Below are 18,694 nucleotides of genomic sequence, written 5' to 3'. Positions count from 1 at the left end.
TATTTTGAGGAAACTTCATTTGTTTTCCATTGGGGCAGGACCAATGTGCTATCCGTAGAAAAGAGAGGTTCCAGGTTACCGCCCCACCCAAGGAAATGTGGGGCTGAGCAGGGATGAGAAGCTAAGAAAGAGGAGGAAGACGTGGATTGAGATGAGGAAAGAAGACTGGAGGAGGCACATGGAGCAGAGAGACATGTGAAGAAGCAGCCAGGCTTGTTCCTCAGGCTTGGACTTGTGCCAGGGAATTGGGGACACAGAAAGAGACATGTGAAAGAGACAAAGACTTGGGTGAGAGTCCCATGGAGACGCTGACAATGGCAGCTGTTGTCTTGATGTGGATTTTGATTTTGCTCTTTTCCTTCCAGACTTGACTGGCCCCTCCTGCCCCTGTCCCATGGGTCTCTACCAGTAGGTGCCTTACCCTTGTGGCGGGCGTTCGGGCCCGGTGGGCCTGCTTTGGGCCAACCCTGTTTCTCTGGGCATTTACCCATGAGGGGACGGGTAGCTTTGGGTGCTTCACTTGGGAACTATTCTAACTATATTCTTTCTCTTCTCTCTATTGCACACTAATTGTATTAAAGTTCTTTTCTATTGAAGGTCTTAGGCTTTAGAGTATGTTTTGTCTTAATTCAGATGATGGCAGATCCCATGTAGAGTGTACAGGTTTGAGAAACCCTGGAAAACCCTCATTCTGCCCACTAACAGGACCAGACTTCATTCCCACCCACCATGTACCAGAGAGAGTTCCTTTTCCTCCACACCCTTCAGTGGGTCATTCTCACAGGTGTAAGGGGGTAACTCATTGTGGTTTTAATTGGCATTTTCCTGACAGCACATGACAAACATTTATCCATGTACCTATTGGGCATCTGTATGTCTTCTTTACAAAAGTATCCATCTAGCTCCTCTGCCCTGTTTTTATTGAGTTGTTTTCTTGTTTTGCAGTTCTTTGTAGGTCTTGGATAGTAACTCCTGCCGGGGACCAGCCTCCGGCAAAATGTCGTGTCAGGGGTTCCTGAAAGGATGAGACGGCCTCGGCGAAAACGAAAGGACTGAAACTTAGGGGCTGAGGGGAAGGGAATGAGGAGACACCGACACTTGGTGAGGTGCTAGTATCTTCTGCCGAGAGGCTCAGCAGGTTCTTTATTTATACATTTTTTGCAAGCAGTGAGATGACATTATCATGTGCACAGAAACAAAGCAGAAACAATCAGTGCATCTCTTATTCTATGGGCTTTTGGCCACTACGTGCTCTCAGCAAGAAGGCAACCTTCAAGGCTAATAAAAAACTAAGCCTTACACTAGAACTCATTGTTTCAACCAAACAATAACCTAAGACAGTGGATAGCCGCCAGTACATCCCTATCAGCCAAAGCCTAAGCAAGAAAAGACCTTTTTTATTCTCATGGCCTTCACAGCAGGAGCTGGCTGCTACTCAGCTATCAGAACTTTTTTTATTTAGAAACTCCTAACTCAAATAGCTTCATTTAAAAACTTCCCCAAGAAACTTCAAGGGAAGGCAAAAGAAGGACCCACTATAATTATTGTATTGTAATGCTTGTCAGGCATGTTCAACAAACCATCTCCCATTGTCAAGTGGGCCAAACTGCCCAACAACTAATTTCTAAACAAACAATTTTTCGTGCTATTTACTTACAGTATGCTGATACATATAATTTATTGCCTAATATACTTTCTGATAAATTTTTCTCTCTCTATGACCAAGAACAAAAAGCAAAGGGATGCCAGATCTTCAGCCGCACGGTGTGAGGCCTTTTCTCTTAGCTGCTTGTCAGCATCCTATCTGGCTGGAGCAACAAGGCCTCCTGCAGCAAACTCCTTTTTGGATTGATGGTGTGCAAATATTTTCTGCAACTTGATATTGTCTTTTCATTTTAATGAGTTTCCCCCACTATATAGAAGCTTTTTAGTCTCATGTGATTCCATTGGTTTCTTTTTTGCTTTTGCTTCCTTGGAGCACAGAAGACATTAGGGACAGTGAAAATACTCTGCATGATATTCTCATGATGGACACAGGTCATTATACATTTGTCCAACACCCACAGAACGAACAACACCAGGGTGACCCCTGAGAGAAACCATGACTGTGCAACTATGATGTGCGGGTCCCTCACTTGTAGCCCACGTGCCAGTCTGATCTTAATACGTGATTTGGACATGATGTGTGAAGAGTTTTATAAATTGAGGAATGAAGTGTAATTTAGTTTTGAAAGCATATTTCATGCTCATGCAAGAACATTTAAATAACACTCAAGGATATGCATAAGTCAGTCATTCCCTTCCATCCCCCAACATCCCAGTCAGCCAGTATCTGCTCAAAACCAATTAGAAATTTATCTTTTCTTTTCTAAAAAAATATATCCATGCTTCTGTCTGGACAATAATGCTTGCTTTCCCGTCAGTAAAGGAGTTCAGTCACAGAGTGGGGAGAAACATTTGCATATTACAAAACTGATAAAGCACTGTATCAAGAATTTACAAATAATGCTTAAAACTCAATGATCAGCAAGATATAACCCAATTTTAATAAGGACAAAAAAACAGTGTTATAAATATAGCAAAAAAAAAATTGACTTCCAGGCCTCCCTTGGTGGCGCTGGTGGTTGAGCGCAGCACTGTGAGGCTGTCCGCAGCATCTGCAGTGTAGGTTAGATCCCGGCCAGCAGGCAAGAATCCCACATGGTGCGGCAGACCTCTCCTGTCTCACCCGCTGCTCCCCTCAGCAGTGTATTTCATCAGTCTGCTTGTTCTGTTCCCCACTCTGTCTCTGGTGAATCTGATCACCTCCCGTGCATCTGGCCTGTACCCCATTTCTTGTATGCATGAATAAATAAATTTTTTTATTTATTATATTTTATTTATTATTATTTATAGACATAGCAACTTATGTAGACATAGAAAAATAAATATATGAACAAATGCTCAATATCACAGTTAAGAACAACAGTGACACCATCACCCTGCTGCCCAGGGTGCGCACAACAGGAGCCTCATCGGGTTCATTGTAAAAGATCCTTAGGGGCTGAGAGACACATCAGAGCCATAGGCACTGTCGCTGCCTGGTTGAGAACAAAACAGAACCTGGTCAGAGATGAGACCACAGGAAGGACTGATGAGGGTAACTCCCCCATGGAGTCCATCTACACTGTCCCCAGGGGCTCAGGGATCAAACCCCAGATCCACACTTACCTGCGGCCTCAGTGTAGCTTCCTCCTTGTCCTACTGTGGGAAGAAGCATCATGGGAGACCAGGGAGCAGTCAGGTCAGAAGACCTAAAGGAATCTTTTAATCCTGCACAACAGGAAGTTTTCAGAACTGGGACTAAAGACCCAGGTCAGGACTGAGAAAAATGAAGAAAGGAGGTGAGGGGGGACTGGACCAAATGCCCTCTGGGCAACACACATGTGTGTGGATGGTAATTCCCATTAACCAGGCAGGGCAAGTTCTCCCTGGGATATGAAAGCCCCCAGTGGACAAGATCCCCCACTCCCTTCCCTACCTGAGTGCTTCTTCCTCCACATCACAGCTGCAACCACTGCAGCTACAGTGAGCACAGCAACAAGGAGAACCAGGCCAGCAATGATGCTCACGGTGAGGATGGAGGACTGAGGAGGGGGCACTGGTAGGGAAGGGAAGATCATACCCTGAGCTCCAGACCTTATCCTGACCCTCTGAAGGGCTCCAGAAGGGCTCCAGAAGGGCTCCTGATGGCCCTGAGAACAACATCACTGCCCACATCCTCCTCCTTACCCCATCTCAGGACTTGGGGCTCCAGCAGGCCTTCATGCTGCACGTGGCACGTGTATCTCTGCTCCTCTCCAGAAGGCACCACCACAGCTGCCCACTTCTGGAAGGTTCCATCTCCTCCAGGCCTGGTCTCCACCAGCTCCATCTCCTGGGTGAGGTCCTCCCCATCTCGCTGCCAGGTCAGGGTGATGTCCGCAGGGTAGAAGCCCAGGGCCCAGCACCTCAGGGTGACCGCATACTCAGAGGTGGGGTGGTGGGTCACACGTGTCCTTGGGGGTTCTGAGGTGGTAAATCAGAAAACTCACTTTGTGTTTCCTCCATGGACACTGAAGAATCTCATGAGACCATCCTCACAATGGACAAGACAACTGGCGTGGCAGGAATGACAGGGGTGAAGGATGTCCTGAGCAAACTCCATACAGGGTTTGTGGACTCCACCCCCACGACACTGGGAACTACAAATCCCATATCACCAAAGGGAAGGTTGGGAGGACCCGAGGGTGGAGTTAAGCAACTAGGCTCTCCATTTGGGTATTTAACTGGTCATGTGGCCGGGAGTCTCTGGCTTGGCCACGAGGCGTGCTAGGTTTTCACCACCTCTGTGGGTCACTGGAATCCCAGGTCAGCGGAACGGGTAGGACGTATTTACAAACTTATCTCCCTCTTTTTCTCCCTGAGTTATTCATTTCCCATTTCCTCTTACCGTGTAAATAAACCTTTTATCAACCTTTTATGTGTGTCTGCAGTTTAGCATTCATACGTCACCTTTAAGCACACAGGTGAGGACCCACAGTCAGGAAACCCCATTTTTTATCAGGGTTTGCCCTGTAACAGCTAGAAGCATAAAAATGTAAAAAACAGGCTAATCTGGGGAATCTGTGAGAGTCTCCTATTTCTTAGATAGTACTAGAATGAGGATGAAAACCCAGGGTAGGATGAAGCAGAGGGAGTGGAACACAGACTTTTTATTCCTGACCTGGGTGGAAGGTGAATGACACAGAAAAGCAGGAATCACATAACTGAAAATGTTCTCAGACCAGAAACAAGACTGAGAGAGAAACTCGTGGTTCTCAAACAGGCCCCTGGTCAAAAGGACCCGGTGACGTGTGATGTCAGGGACTGTCTGTCTTTCTCAGGAGAGACGGGATCCCTTCACTGTCCTTCAGGAGAAGCCGGAGTCTCTGGGAGTCTCTCTAGTGCAGAACATGAAACCCAGGGGAGCCCCCTCTCGGGACTAGAGAGAGGACTCATTTCCCGCAGTGACTCCAGGCAGGGGGGGACCGGGAGGCCTCCAGGCCCCTCTTACCCGTGCGCTGCAGAGTCTCCTTCCCGTACTCCAGGCATGTGCGCAGCCACCTCAAGTACCAGTACTCCAAATAGTTTCTGAATCTCTCTGCCTCACCCAGGGCCTCCCACTCGCGCCGGGAGATCTGAGCGGCCGTGTCCGCTGCAGTCCAGGAGCGCAGGTCCGGGTTCAGGGCCAGGTAATCGGCGCCATCGTAGGCGTACTGTCTGTAAGCGCGGAGGACTCGCCAGTCGGGCCCCACGTCGCAGCCAGACATCATCTGGAAGGTGTGAGACCCTGTCCCCGCCAGTGTCACCCCGTGGTCACCCCGCCCGCGCCCCCTCCCGCCCTGAATAAACTAAACAGAATGAAATGGGGTGAAAGTCCCGCGGGCTGTTCCCGGGCAATTGCAGAGAAGCCTGGAGGGGGAGACCCTGAGCGACACCCCTGCCCCGTCCGTGGGGATGGAGGTGCTGACCCGGCTCGGACCCGCGCCAGCTCACCGGTCTCGCTCCGGTTGTAGAGGCCGCGCAGGGCGTCCAGTCGCGCTCGGTACCACAGTGCGCGCTCCCTTAGGATCCGCGCGTCCTCGTCCCACTCCTCCTGCTTCTCCTGCTCCACCTGCTCCGCCCAGGGCGCCCGCGGCTCCAAGCTCCGGCCCGGAGAGTCGCTGTCGAACCGCCGGAACTGCGTGTCGTCCACGTAGACCACGGAGATGAAGCGGGGCTCCCCGGGGCCGGGCCGGGACATCGTGGTGTGGAAAATCCTTATGGAGTGGGGGCCTGGGGGCGGGAGGGGAGACCCGGCCTATTCTTCTCCCCTTCGGGGGCTCGAGTCCCGGGGGGCGCCCACGAGACAGAAAGTGGGTGAAAGACGAGTGAGATTGAAAAGTGGCTGCGGGACGAAAATGGCCGGGACTCGGGGGGCCAGAGGAGGCTGGGGTCTCGGGGGACGGAAAGGGGCCAGGACGGGGCGGGGCCGAGGTGGGGGGACAACTAGGGCGGCGGCGAGGTCGCGCCTTTCCCACCCCGCCCGCGCCCTCGCTCCCGCCTCTGGGAGCGCCCTGTCCCCTCCCGACCCGCACTCACCCGCCCGGGTCTCCCTCGGGGCCGCGGCCACCGCGAGCAGCAGCAGGAGGGCTGCGCCCCCCATCCCCCAGGACGCGCCTCCAAGGAGTCCCAGCGGGTGGGTGGGGGCTTTGGAACTGGAGCCGCGGGGCTGCTGATTGGCTGCTCTGGAGACCTCCAGGCAATGGGGAGTGAGCCCTGGGGTGACTCACCAGTATCCAGGAAGGAGGACCCGCCCAGGTTGTGAGAAGTGAAACTGGGGAGATGAGGAAACCCCAACAGTCAACTTCCAGTCCGGAACAGCGCTCTGGGGACTGAGACCTTGAGAGCCACACCCCGAGACCCCTGCTCTCCTGCACCAAGACCTTTGTCACACTATTGCCTCCCTGAATCCAGGCCCAGGAATTGGGTCAGTGATTCTCAAACATTTTTCTTTCAGGATGTCTCTACAGTCTCATAAATCACTACGGATCCCATGTATAATTTTTTCATGTGGGTTATAGCTTTAAATATTTACTTTACTAGAATAAAACCTTTCAAAAGATGTTATTATGCTGGGAGCCATGCTACTCCTGTCGTCTTGTTATAGGGCAGCCCCGATACAAAACGGGGTGCCTGACTGTGGGTCCTTACCCGCGCGATTAAAAGGACTTATCAATACTCTACTGCAGGCACACACGAAAGGTTAATAAAAGGTTTATTTACAAGGGAAGGGCAGATGAGGAAATGTACAGCTCAGGGAGAAAAATGGGAGACAAAGTTTTAAATGCGCCCTACCCGATCCACCAATCTGGAATCCCAAATGGCACTCTGAGAGCTGGCCGCGAGCCAGGAGCCCTGAAGCCAGGAGGCAAGCGATAGTGAGCCCCCCAGGCCCATGTGTTTGGTTTTTTATACCAACCCTGGCTGATTAACTCCACCCTCAGGTCCCTGCCACCTTCCCTTTGGTGGTGACAGGATTTGTCTTTCCCAATGTCCTGATGGCTTTGGTCTGGAGTGGGGGTGGAGTCCACAAAGCCTGTATGGAATTAGCTCAGGACATCCTTTCCCCCTAACAGTCTGACAAAGGTCCAGGCATGAGGCAGATTCCTGAAAAGTCAGGAATCTCTTTAGCTGACTCCTGCTAGAGTCTCATTTGTTTATGGCTAGTTTCTACCATTGTTAAAATACACATTTAAAAGTAAAACTGCAAATGCTGTTTGATCAATTACTGAATAACCAATCTGACAGCAAATGGCACTGCGTAATTCATTGATAACATTGGTTAGTTAGCATACAAATTCTTGACACAGGAAAAGGGGGAGGATGCAGATCTTTGAGACTGGCCCAGGAGAACAACCAGCCTAGCAGGCTGCCAGTCCTTGTTTAGATATGCCTGTTAAGGAAGCAAGCTTGTCTTTTACTGACATTTCCATGTCTATGGCTCTTTAACAGGGAAAGATTCGCTTTTCCTTAACAGTTCCCTTTCAGTGACAATGGGTATGGTAGCTGTTGGAGTATGCATTCACGAATAAGCCAACAACAATTTTGTGACTGGTTAAGCTAATAATCTTGACAGCACAAATAATGCACTTGGGAATAGTCAATGTTACCACTGCTGATGTCACGTATTAACCATTCTGAGAACCAAAAGCTATAACCATCTCAGGCCCTGCCTCTGATGAAATATTTGTAGTTCCTTAAAACAACAATCAGCAATCTTACAGAAAAAGGAATTTTCCCTTGATCTTAAAGTTAGATATGAAAACTAGGCTGATTAAATAAGTAGAGGAGTAATAGGTTAGATTCTGTTAGATTAGGAGAATTCCTCCCTTAATTGAGAGCTTGGGGCTAGGGAAGAGTCAGTGCGGCTTGTCTGGCACTGACGCCCTCCATGCCCTTGGTGCCTTAATATTGAATCAGTATCTTATTAAAACAATATATATTAGATGATGATTTCTGTATAAAAGCCTTCTGTTTTTTGCTTTAATCATATTGTTACAAAGCAGCCCCGATATAAAACGGGTTGCCTAGCTGTGGGTCCTCATGTTAGGGGGAATGGATGTCCTGAGCTAATCCCATACAGGCTTTGTGGACTCCACCCCCACTCCAGACCAAAGCCATCAGGACACTGGGAAAGACAAATCCAGTCACCACCTAAGGGAAGGTTGCTGGAACCTGAGGGTGGGGTTAAGCAGCCAGGTTTGGTATAAAAACCTTGGGGCCTTGGGGGGCCTTGGGGGCTCTTGCTCTCTTGCTCCCTCCTGGCTTCACGGCTCCTGGCTCGCGCCAGCTCTCAGAGTGCCATTTGGAATTCCAGATCAGCGAATCGGGTAGGACACATTTAAAATTTTGTCTCCCACTTTTCTCCCTGAGTTGTATATTTCCTCATTTGCTCTTCCATTAAAAATAAACCTTTTATTAACCTTTCATGTGTGTGCCTGCAGTATTTTTTTTTTTTAGATTTTTAAAATTTTTTTATTTATTTATACAAGCACTGGGTACAGTCAGAAGCGTGGGAGGGTGAGAGAATTCACAGAGCCAGAGCGGGGAGCAGAGCAGGCAGAAAGACCGAAGTACACTGCTGAGGGGAGCAGCGGGCGGCAGGAGAGGTCTGTGCACCACGTGGGACCCTCCTCAGGTGGCCAGGGAGCAGCCGGGGATTGAACCGGCGCTGCAGAGGCTGGGGGCAGCTTTGCAATCCAGCGCTCAACCGCTGCGCCACCGGGGAGGCCCGCCTGCAGTAGAGTATTGATAAGTCCTTTTAAGTGCGTGGGTGAGGACCCACAGTCAGGCAACCCATTTTGTATCCGGGCTGCCCTGTAACATTCACCTGCACGCTTCTAATGCTCCAGATTTTTTTTTCTTTTGGCTTGGATAATGGACTATTTTCCAGTAATGGAAAACTGTCATACTGGACATTCATGGACAATGCTGCTGACTAATTGTTGCTTCTCTTACACACATTGTAACCCTGAAAAAAGCCTGTCTCCTAAGACTACACCCTGAGATCTGTGCCACCATAGATATGGTGGAATAAAAATTAAAAGGGGTGATTGTAACAGGGTGGTCCCCAAGAAAGGGGGAGGTTCCAGGCTCCCTGCCCCACCCAAGTGGAGGGTGGAGCTGAGCAGAGAGAGAAGAAGCTGCAGAGGAGACTGAGGAAGGAAGGAAGCCGGATGGAGCCAGAGGAGGCACATGGAGCCGAGAGACACGTGAAGAAACTGCACTTGCCTTTTGGTCGTGGACTGGGTGACACAGATGTGGGTGAGAGACCCGTGGGGAGGTGGCAATGGCTGTTTTTATCTTGATTTTGATTTTGCTCTTTTCCCTCCAGACTTGTCTGGTTATTTCTGATCCTTTTCTGTGGCTCCCCACTGGAAGATGCTTAAGACTTGTGGCAGGCTTTGGGGCCTTGTTCTGGGCCAATCCTGCTTGGGTGGACTTTTACCCACGAGGCGACGGGTAACTTTGGGTGCTTGATTTAGAAACTATATTCTTTGCCTTTTCTGTATTTTTTCCTAATTGTATTAAAGTTCCTTCCCATTAAAGTCTCATATGATTTGTGTTGATGCAGTGGATGGCAGAACCCATTTAGAATAGGCAGGTTTGTGGTGTCTGGGCTGCCCCTTTCCCTGCCCTGTAACAATATGGTTATATGTTAGTCTCAACTTTATAGGTTAGTTAGAAAAAAATCCCTCTGTCTCCCTTCCCCCAGGTAACTTCCTGTCCTTTGTTTCCCCAGCCCTTAGTTAATCCTTCACTGTAGTAAATATAGAAATGTTAGTCTCAGTCACGTAAGTTTTTGCTAGTAATAAAATGATTAAGATAAATGACTATTCTAAGAACACTTTTGTTTAGCAACTGTGCCTTCTTCAAAATAAAGAATGTTACAACCTCTGCTGAAGGGCAAATAAACCCCTGGCTGTTCTAGAGGAAGATGTGATGATTGTTATCTTCCTGCTCTAATGCATATGCTTATGTACTCTGGGTTTGCTTGTAAGGTATAAATAAAGGGCTGCTGAGACCCTCAGCAGGATGATGTCTGCACCCTGATCAAGTGTTTGCATCTCCTCACTCCCTCTCCCCCTAATCCCTCAGATTTGTCCATGCCCTCTCATCCTTACAGGAACCCCTCACAGGACAGTTTGCTGAGGGTGGTCCCTGGCATTATTACTTCTTTACTTTAGAATATTAATAACCATTGTATGCTAACAAAGCATTTTTAAGAAAATAACTTTCTGTAAATGTAAGGATAATCATACAATTGTATGATTTTTTTTTTAAAAGTTACCTATTGTTTCACTACTGAAAGGTCCATGCAGGAGGCCTGAATACAAAAACCCACCAGGAAGCCCACCTGGGAACAGGAATGCAGAAGCCTGCCTAGAGGATTCAGATAATGAATCTCCCCTGCCCTACAAATCTTTTCAGGGACCTACAAACCCAGTCTACCACCTGACCTCTCCTCACCCTATAAAAGCCTGCTTCCCCCTGACAATGTGCGCGGCTTCACAGACCCCCACCTTGGGTCCCTGAGGCCATCAGGGGTGCAATAAATTTTCCCTTCCTTTGAGAAATTTAGCCTGGCTCTCCTTTTCTTTACCGCTCTGAACCTTTCATCTGGTGCATTGGCCGGGAACGGGGTTCGATCCCTGCCCTGTCCCAAACCCTCCACTCTCCCTCTCCTTCACTCTCTCTCTTTCTACCTCTCCCCGTGGAACTGGAAGTCTGCAACCCCTCCGAGCTCACTAAGGCTTAAGGGCCGCTGATACACGACCCGGGGCACCCTCCCTGCGGGAGAACGGCCCTCGCTGCCTCTCATGCCACGTGAGCGGAGCAGGGACTTGCTCTAGTCCCTTACTGGGCTTCCTGGTAACTCCAATCCATGTGGCCACTTACGCCTCAACAACTTCTTCTTCTCATCTCCCTTGGAGGGGCCATCCTCCTCTTCCTCCTGTTGGCCCACCTTCTCTTCCTAGGGCACTTTGCCAAATAATCGCAAATAACGAAAAGACTCGGCCGGCCTGTGGACCACCAGCACTTGGCTCGTGACTCTCCCCGGGTGAGCTGTTGCCTCTAAGGTCCCTTGGATTGTTAGGGGGAAAGGATGTCCTGAGCTAATTCCATGCAGGCTTTGTGGACTCCACCCCCACTCCAGACCAAAGCCATCAGGACACCAGGAAAGACAAATCCCGTCACCACCAAAGGGAAGGTGGCTGGGACCTGAGGGTGGAGTTAAGCAGCCAGGGTTGGTATAAAAACCAGACATGTGGGCCTTGGGGGGCTCGCTCTCTGGCTCACCTCCTGGCTTCAGGGCTCCTGGCTGGCGGCCAGCTCTCAGAGTGCCATTTGGGATTCCAGATCGGCGGATCGGGTAGGACGGATTTAAAACTTTGTCTCCCACTTTTCTCCCTGAGTTGTACATTTCCTCATTTCCCCTTCCCTTGTAAATAAACCTTTTATTAACCTTTTGCGTGTGCCTGCAGTAGAGCATTGATAAGTCCTTTTAAGCGCGCGGGTGAGGACCCACAGTCAGGCACCCGTTTTGTATTGGTGTTATAGGTCCCAGCAACCTTCCCTTTGGTGGTGATGGGATTTGTCTTTCCCGGTGTCCTGATGGCTTTGGTCTGGAGTGCGGGTGGAGTCCACAAAGCCTGTATGGGATTAGCTCAGGACATCCTTTCCCCCTAACATCGGTGCTGCCCTATAACAGGATCACGGGGGTTTCTTCATTTTATTCAGCGATTGCTACCCCCTCCTGATCTGCGCTTTCCATTTGGGGTTCCCTCTGAGGTGAGTTGTCTCCTCAGGGGAACGATCTCTCCTATTTCTTGGAGGTAAAGATGACAGCGGGACGCCGCCTTCCCCTTTCACTCTCCCGCTCGATTCCCTGAGGATCGGGCCAGGGACGCTGGAACCCAGCCTCCCTCCCCGACCCTCCTTTTGAGATCCTAAGAGGGACACTCACTATGGAATCAACGGAATCCCACATTCTGGCAGACACCCCCTTGGGGTGCCTCCTAAAGGCCCTGGGCCCTCTACATTTAAAGCCGGATGTGAGACCTAAGCACCTCATTTTTTATTGCACCACGGCCTGGCCCAAATATGAACTGGACAGTGGCTCTAGGTGGCCGGAAATGGGCTCTTTTGACCCCAAAATTCTAACCGACTTAGACAACCTTTGTCGTAGGCAGAAGGCAGGCCTTATCTTTCTCTATTCCATGCCCTTTTGTCTCGAAATCCTCTACCTCTCTTCCTGTCCCTTTAAGCCCAGGCTGTCTTTCTCTTGCACTCCACCCCTTCCCTCCCTCCTGAAAACCTGCCATATTTTTAAAGTCTCGAGACTCCTCTCTCTTTGCCCTCTCCCAACCCCTCTTCTGTGTCCTTGATCCCCTAAATTCTCTATCTTCTCCTCCAGCTCCCCAATCCAGTCCCCCCCCACTTTCTTTTCACCTCCCAGCAGCCACACCCTCTCTCTGCTTATCCTCTTGTCCCTCCCCTCAGGGAAGTGGGTGGGACTGAAGGAGGAGTTAGAGTCCATGTTCCTTTCTCTGTCTGAGCTCTCCCAGATTGAAAAGCGTCTTGGCTCTTTCACTACCTACACCCAAAAATATGTTTTCTTACCCAAGCCTATGACCTTACAAGTCATGATTACATGTTATCTTCTCTTCCACCCTGACCTCTAATAAAAGGGAATGTGTTTTTAGGTCTGTCCAAGACCATGGAGATCAGGTCCATTTGACTGACACAGCCATGCCCCCAGGCTCTGCAGCAGTTCCCAGCCCAGAGCTGGGGTGGGACTACCAGAGTGACACAGGCAGGACCCCAGGGCTGGGCTCACCTGTCTCCTAGCTGGTCTCCAACGGGCAGCACCTAAACCTATAAGCTTTACTAAGCTCACAAAGATTACCCAGTCTGCCTCAAAAAACCCTGCTGCCAAAAGCAGTAATAAGAGGAAAATATATAGCAATAGAAGCTCACATCAAAAAACAAGAAAGAACTCAAAGAAACAACCTAATCTCGAAGCTCAAAGATCTAGAAAAAGAACAACAAAAAAACCCCAAAACCAGTAGAAGAAAAGAAATAATAAAAACCAAAGCAGAAATAAATGAAATTGAAACTAAAAAAACAACCCAAAAGATCAATGAAACCAAGAGCTGGTTCTTTGAAAAAATCAATAAAATAGACAAACCCCTAGCCAGGCTCACAAAGGAAAAAAGGGACAAAGCACAAATAAACAGGATCATAAATGAAAGAGGAGAAATCACAACGGACACAGCAGAAATCAAAAGAATAATCAGTAACTACTATGAACAGTTATATGGAAACAAGTTCAACAATCTAGAGGAGATGGACAAATTCCTACAACTCTACAATCACCCAAAGCTAGATAAAGAAGAAATAGAACACCTAAACAGACCAATTACAAGCAGCGAAATTGAAATGGTAATCAAAAACCTCCCCAAAAACAAAAGCCCAGGACCTGATGGATTTACAAATGAATTCTACCAAACATTCAGAGACGAATTAGTGCCTATCCTTCACAAACTCTTCCAAAAAATTGAGAAGGAAGGGACAATACCAAACACGTTCTATGAAGCCAACATTACACTAATACCAAAACCGAACAAGGACAACACAAAAAAGGAAAACTACAGGCCAATCTCCCTAATGAACACTGATGCAAAAATCCTCAATAAAATTTTAGCTATCAGAATCTAACAATGTATCCATAAGATAATTCACCACGACCAAGTAGGATTCATTCCAGGGACACAGGATGGTTTAACATCTGAAAATCAATCAACGTTATCCAACACATCAACAAAAAGAAATATAAAAACCACATGATAATATCAAAAGATGCCGAGAAAGCTTTCGACAAAGTGCAACACCCATTCATGATAAAAGCCCTTGAAATTCTTTGGATACAAGGAACATACCTCAACATCATAAAGGCCATCTATGACAAGCCAACAGCCAGTATCATTCTCAATGGTGAAAAGCTGAAAGCAATTCCATTAAGATCTGGAACAAGACAAGGATGTCCACTCTCACCACTGCTTTTCAATATAATACTGGAAGTCCTAGCCAGAGCAATAAGACAAGAGAAAGACATCCAAGGAATCCAAATAGGAAAAGAAGAAGTCAAACTATCACTATTTGCAGATGACATGATAATATACATTGATAATATACCCCAAAAACTCCACAGAAAAACTAATTCAACTCATCAATCAGTTCAGTAAAGTGGCAGGATACAAAATCAACACGCAAAAATCAGTAGCCTTCCTATACACAAACAATAAATCTGAAGAAGAAGAAATCAAAAAAACTATCCCTTTTATTATCAAAACAAAAAAAAATCAAATATTTGGGAATAAATCTAACAAAAGAGGTAAAGGACCTATACAAAGAAAACTATAAAACACTGTTAAAAGAAATAGAAGAAGACACAAAGAAATGGAAAGACATCCCCTGCTCATGGATTGGAAGAATAAGCATTATTAAAATGGCCATCCTACCAAAAGCAATCTACAGATTCAATGCTATTCCAATAAAAATTTCAATGTCATTTTTCAAAGAAATAGAACAATTATTGATGAAATTCATACGGAATCACAAAAAACCCCGAATAGCCAAAGCTCTCCTGAAAAAAAAAAGAAGGGAATGGAGGCATTACACTCCCAGACTTCAAACTATACTACAAAGCCATAATCATCAAAACTGCATGGTATTGGAATAAGAACAGACATACAGACCAATGGAATCGAATAGGAAATCCAGAAATAAACCCACAGATTTTTGGTCAACTAATCTTTGACAAAGGAGCAAAGAATATGCATTGGAGCAAAGAAAGTTTGTTCAATAAATGGTGCTGGGAAAACTGGGTCGCTACATGCAAAAGAATAAAGCTTGACCACTACCTCACACCATACACAAAAATCAACTCAAAATGGATTAAAGAACTAGACATAAGACCTGAAACCATAAAACACATAGAAGGAAATATAGGCGAAACACTACGTGATTTGCACATCAAAGACATCTTTACAGACACATCACCCAAAGCAGTGATAGTGAAGGCAAAGATAAACAGCTGGGACTACATCAAATTAAAGAGCTTCTGCACAGCAAAAGAGACAATAACAAAAACAAAGAGAAACCCACCAACTGGGAGAACATTTTTGCACACAACACTAATGATAAAGGACTGATCACAAAAATCTGCAAAGAACTGATGAGACTCAGCAACAACAAAGAAAATAATCCAGTCAAAAAATGGGCAGAAGAGCTAAAAAGAAACTTCTCTGAAGAGGAAATGCAAATGGCCAACAGACATATGAAAAAATGTTCAACATCACTTGTAATCAGGGAAATGCAAATCAAAACTACCATAAGATACCATCTCACACCAGTGAGAATGGCACATATTAAAAAAAACTAGCAACAACAAATGTTGGCGAGGGTGTGGAGAAAAAGGAACTCTTCTGCACTGTTGGTGGGAGTGCAAACTGGTCCAACCACTATGGAGAGCTGTGTGGAGATTTCTAGACCTACTAAAGATAGAGCTTCCATATGATCCAGCAATTCCACTCCTAGGTGTTTACCCAAAGGACACAGAAACATCAATTCCAAAGAGCACCTGCACCCCTATGTTTATAGCAGCACTGTTTACAACAGCTAAGCTTTGGAAACAACCCAAATGCCCAAAAATAGATGACTGGATCAAGAAGATGTGGTACATATATACCATGGAATATTACTCAGCATTCAAAAAAAGATAAACACATGCAATTTGCAGCAACATGGATGGCGCTGGAAGGGATCATGCTCAGCGAAATAAGCCAAAAAGAAAAAGAAAAATACCAGATGGTCTCACTCATAGCAGGAATCTAGAAAACTTAATAAGGGACCAGGAAAATGAATAACTATAAGAAAGTGAAAATCAAAATCAACAAAAAACTATGAACCAGAGACACTTTTTGGGGTGTTGGGGGCGGGAGGGGAGGGATTGGGGTCAGAATGGGGGGGTTGCAATTGTATGGGGGAATATAAAAATAAAATTTATTATTAAAAAAAAAAAATAAACCCTGCTGCCCTCCTTAGCTGCTGCCTGACGGAGGCGCTCCAGCGCCATACCAGGCTTGACCCTGACTTGCCTGGAGGTGCCACAGTTCTGGCTACCCATTTTATATCTCAGTCAGCCCCAGATATTAAAAGACAGCTTAAGAAGGCTGACGACAGTCCTCAAACCCCTATCTAGGATCTGCTGAATATGGCCTTTACACATGACAGGGCAGAGAGGGAACTCCATAGTTGCCAGAAGGCTGAGCTTCAAGCTCAGGTCCTAGTAGCTGCCTTAAAACCGCCAGGCCATGCTCTTACAATGATCTCAGCACTTGCCGCCCTTTCAAAGAGGATGACAATGGGCCCCAACCGACCGCAGCTGGGACCCTGCTTCAAATGTGGCCGAAAAAGCCACTGGTCCAGACAATGCCCCAACCCCCACCCTCTGTTAGGACCGTGTCCTATCTGCAATGTCCAGGGTCACTGGAAAAGTGACTGTCCTTCCACGCCTGGCTGTGGTGGGCCAGTGCTTCTGTTAGGGGGAAAGGATGTCCTGAGCTAATTCCATACAGGCTTTGTGGACCCCACCCCCACTCCAAACCAAGCCATCAAGACATTGGGAAAGACAAATCCCATCACCACCAAAGAGAAGGTTGCTGGGACCTGAGGGTGGAGCTAAGCAGCCAGGTTTGGTATAAAAACCAAACACGTGGGCCTTGGGGTCTCTCTCTCACTCGCCTCCTGGCTTCACGGCTCCTGGCTTGCGGCCAGCTCTCAGAGTGCCATTTGGGATTCCAGATCGGCAGATTGGGTAGGACACATTTAAAACTTTATCTCCCCCTTTATCCCTGAGTTGTACATTTCCTCATTTGCCCTTCCCTTGTAAATAAACCTTTTATTAACCTTTTGTGTGTGCCTGCAATAGAGTATTGATAAGACCTTTTAAGCGCAGGTGAGGGCCCACAGTCAGGCAACCCGTTTTGTATTAGGGCTGCCCTGTAGCAGTTTGGCGCCCAACGTGGTTTCCAAGTTACACCCACGGTTGACCAGCCCAAAGTAACTTTCCTTGAGTTGGTCACCATAAGCGCACTAGCTCTGCAGGACTCGCAGTGTAATCTTTGTCTCAAGTCCTGAAAAGTCTGTTTTTTTCCTGTGCATACAGCTCTTGTGTGTTTTTGACCCAAATATGGCCTCAACCATGAGCTTATACAGTTTTATCCCTAGCTTGAGTTCTTTCAGTTTTCTTCCAGCCTTGAATTTAAGTAGCCCTTATCCATTAATTACCACCAGTTTCATGAACGTAAATAATTTGATGAAGCCTGGTGTATGGCACATGATTTTACTACTGTATACATACATGGGTGGTTTACAAGCCATCCCTTTACAGTCTGTGCTTCTGGGTGTTTTTTTGGTAACATGTGAAAGCGCCATTTGCTACATTCTTGGTTCTATGAGAGGTAGATGTTCTACTTCACATACTTCAACACATTCAGGCTCTTAACTTAGCCATGCAACAACAAATTCAGGCTCTTGATTTAACTATTAAGAGTATGAGGGATGAAAACCATAACATTTTTGAGTCAGCTTTTAAAAGCATGCAGGATCAAGCTTTTAAAAGTTTGCAGGACTAGATACAGGCTGCCCTCCATAAATTGGATATGGCAGAGGCTCTGCTGATGGCACAGAGAAAGGATAAACCTTCCCCTTCCCATGAGGACTGCCAGAGGGCAGAGTTAGAAGAGGAGGAGCATCATATGTTAAATTCCTTAAATACATCAGGACAAAGCCCTTCTTCATGTGACAAGGCCCCTCCCGCACAGACTCCTGAGGCTTCACAGCCTCCACTGCCCTCCGGGGAGGAAACTAAAATGGCATCTCCTCCCCACACTAGACGCAACACCCATTTTGGCAGGAAGGATCACCCTGAGGCAGGACAGTTTCCTCTTTGCCAGATGCCAATGGGTGGCTTGAATGAACATGGGCAACCTGCTGGGTACTTTTGGTCGCACCATCCTTTTAGTACTGCGGACCTCCTGAATTGGAGGAGCTCTGTCCCTTCATAACAGCAGGCTCCTAAGAGGATGGCGAACTTGTTTGCCTCTATCTTCATCTCCCACTGCTCTGACTGGGCAGATATACAGTCCATGCTGCACACTTTAATAACTCTGGATGAGCAGAGAATGGTATTCCGAAAAGCCAGGGAGGAGGCTGACCATTTCCACCAACAGGATAGAGAATCCCCAGAGCCAGAGATGGTTGTCCCAGTGGTAGATCCTGAATGGGACCCCAACAATGGAGGAATGGTGATGTTAGAACTGTATAAAAAATGTTTATTGGTAGGACTGCAGCAGGGAATGCCCAAACAAAAAATTTTAACAAAATATTACAACTTGAACAAGTAGCTAATGAGGATCCGTCAGAGTTCCTTGAGAGAATTATTCAAACATACACCAACCACACGAATACAAACCCAGATGCCCCAGAAAATGCTCATCTGATCACTATGGCGTTCATTATCCAT

The 18,694-nt window shown here is 47.2% G+C and overlaps 1 protein-coding gene across 2 annotated transcripts in view; it reads right to left on the bottom strand.

The window, feature by feature from the left end:
- Nucleotides 1-486: 486 nt before the first annotated feature.
- The window catches only part of LOC119251215 (patr class I histocompatibility antigen, B-1 alpha chain-like), a 49,379-nt gene continuing 31,171 nt past the window's right edge, over nt 487-18,694 (bottom strand). Inside the window, exons 3-9 of one of the 2 annotated variants that reach the window (XM_054698168.1) lie at nt 6,333-6,376; nt 5,557-5,835; nt 5,075-5,350; nt 3,772-4,047; nt 3,521-3,640; nt 3,211-3,312; nt 487-3,080 (exon numbers count right to left, since the gene is read on the bottom strand). In XM_054698168.1, coding sequence (XP_054554143.1) covers nt 3,037-3,080; nt 3,211-3,312; nt 3,521-3,640; nt 3,772-4,047; nt 5,075-5,350; nt 5,557-5,835; nt 6,333-6,376 — 1,141 coding nt within the window. In that variant the 3' untranslated portion in view covers nt 487-3,036. Of the gene's footprint in view, nt 3,081-3,210; nt 3,313-3,520; nt 3,641-3,771; nt 4,048-5,074; nt 5,351-5,556; nt 5,836-6,141; nt 6,217-6,332; nt 6,377-18,694 lie in introns of those variants that run through there. The other variant, XM_054698167.1, reaches the window with a different exon arrangement.

Source organism: Talpa occidentalis, unplaced genomic scaffold, assembly GCF_014898055.3.
Source record: "Talpa occidentalis isolate TD23 unplaced genomic scaffold, MPIMG_talOcc4v2.1 talOcc4.2, whole genome shotgun sequence".
Lineage (NCBI taxonomy): Eukaryota > Metazoa > Chordata > Mammalia > Eulipotyphla > Talpidae > Talpa > Talpa occidentalis.
This window is presented reverse-complemented; position numbering and strand designations above follow the sequence as displayed.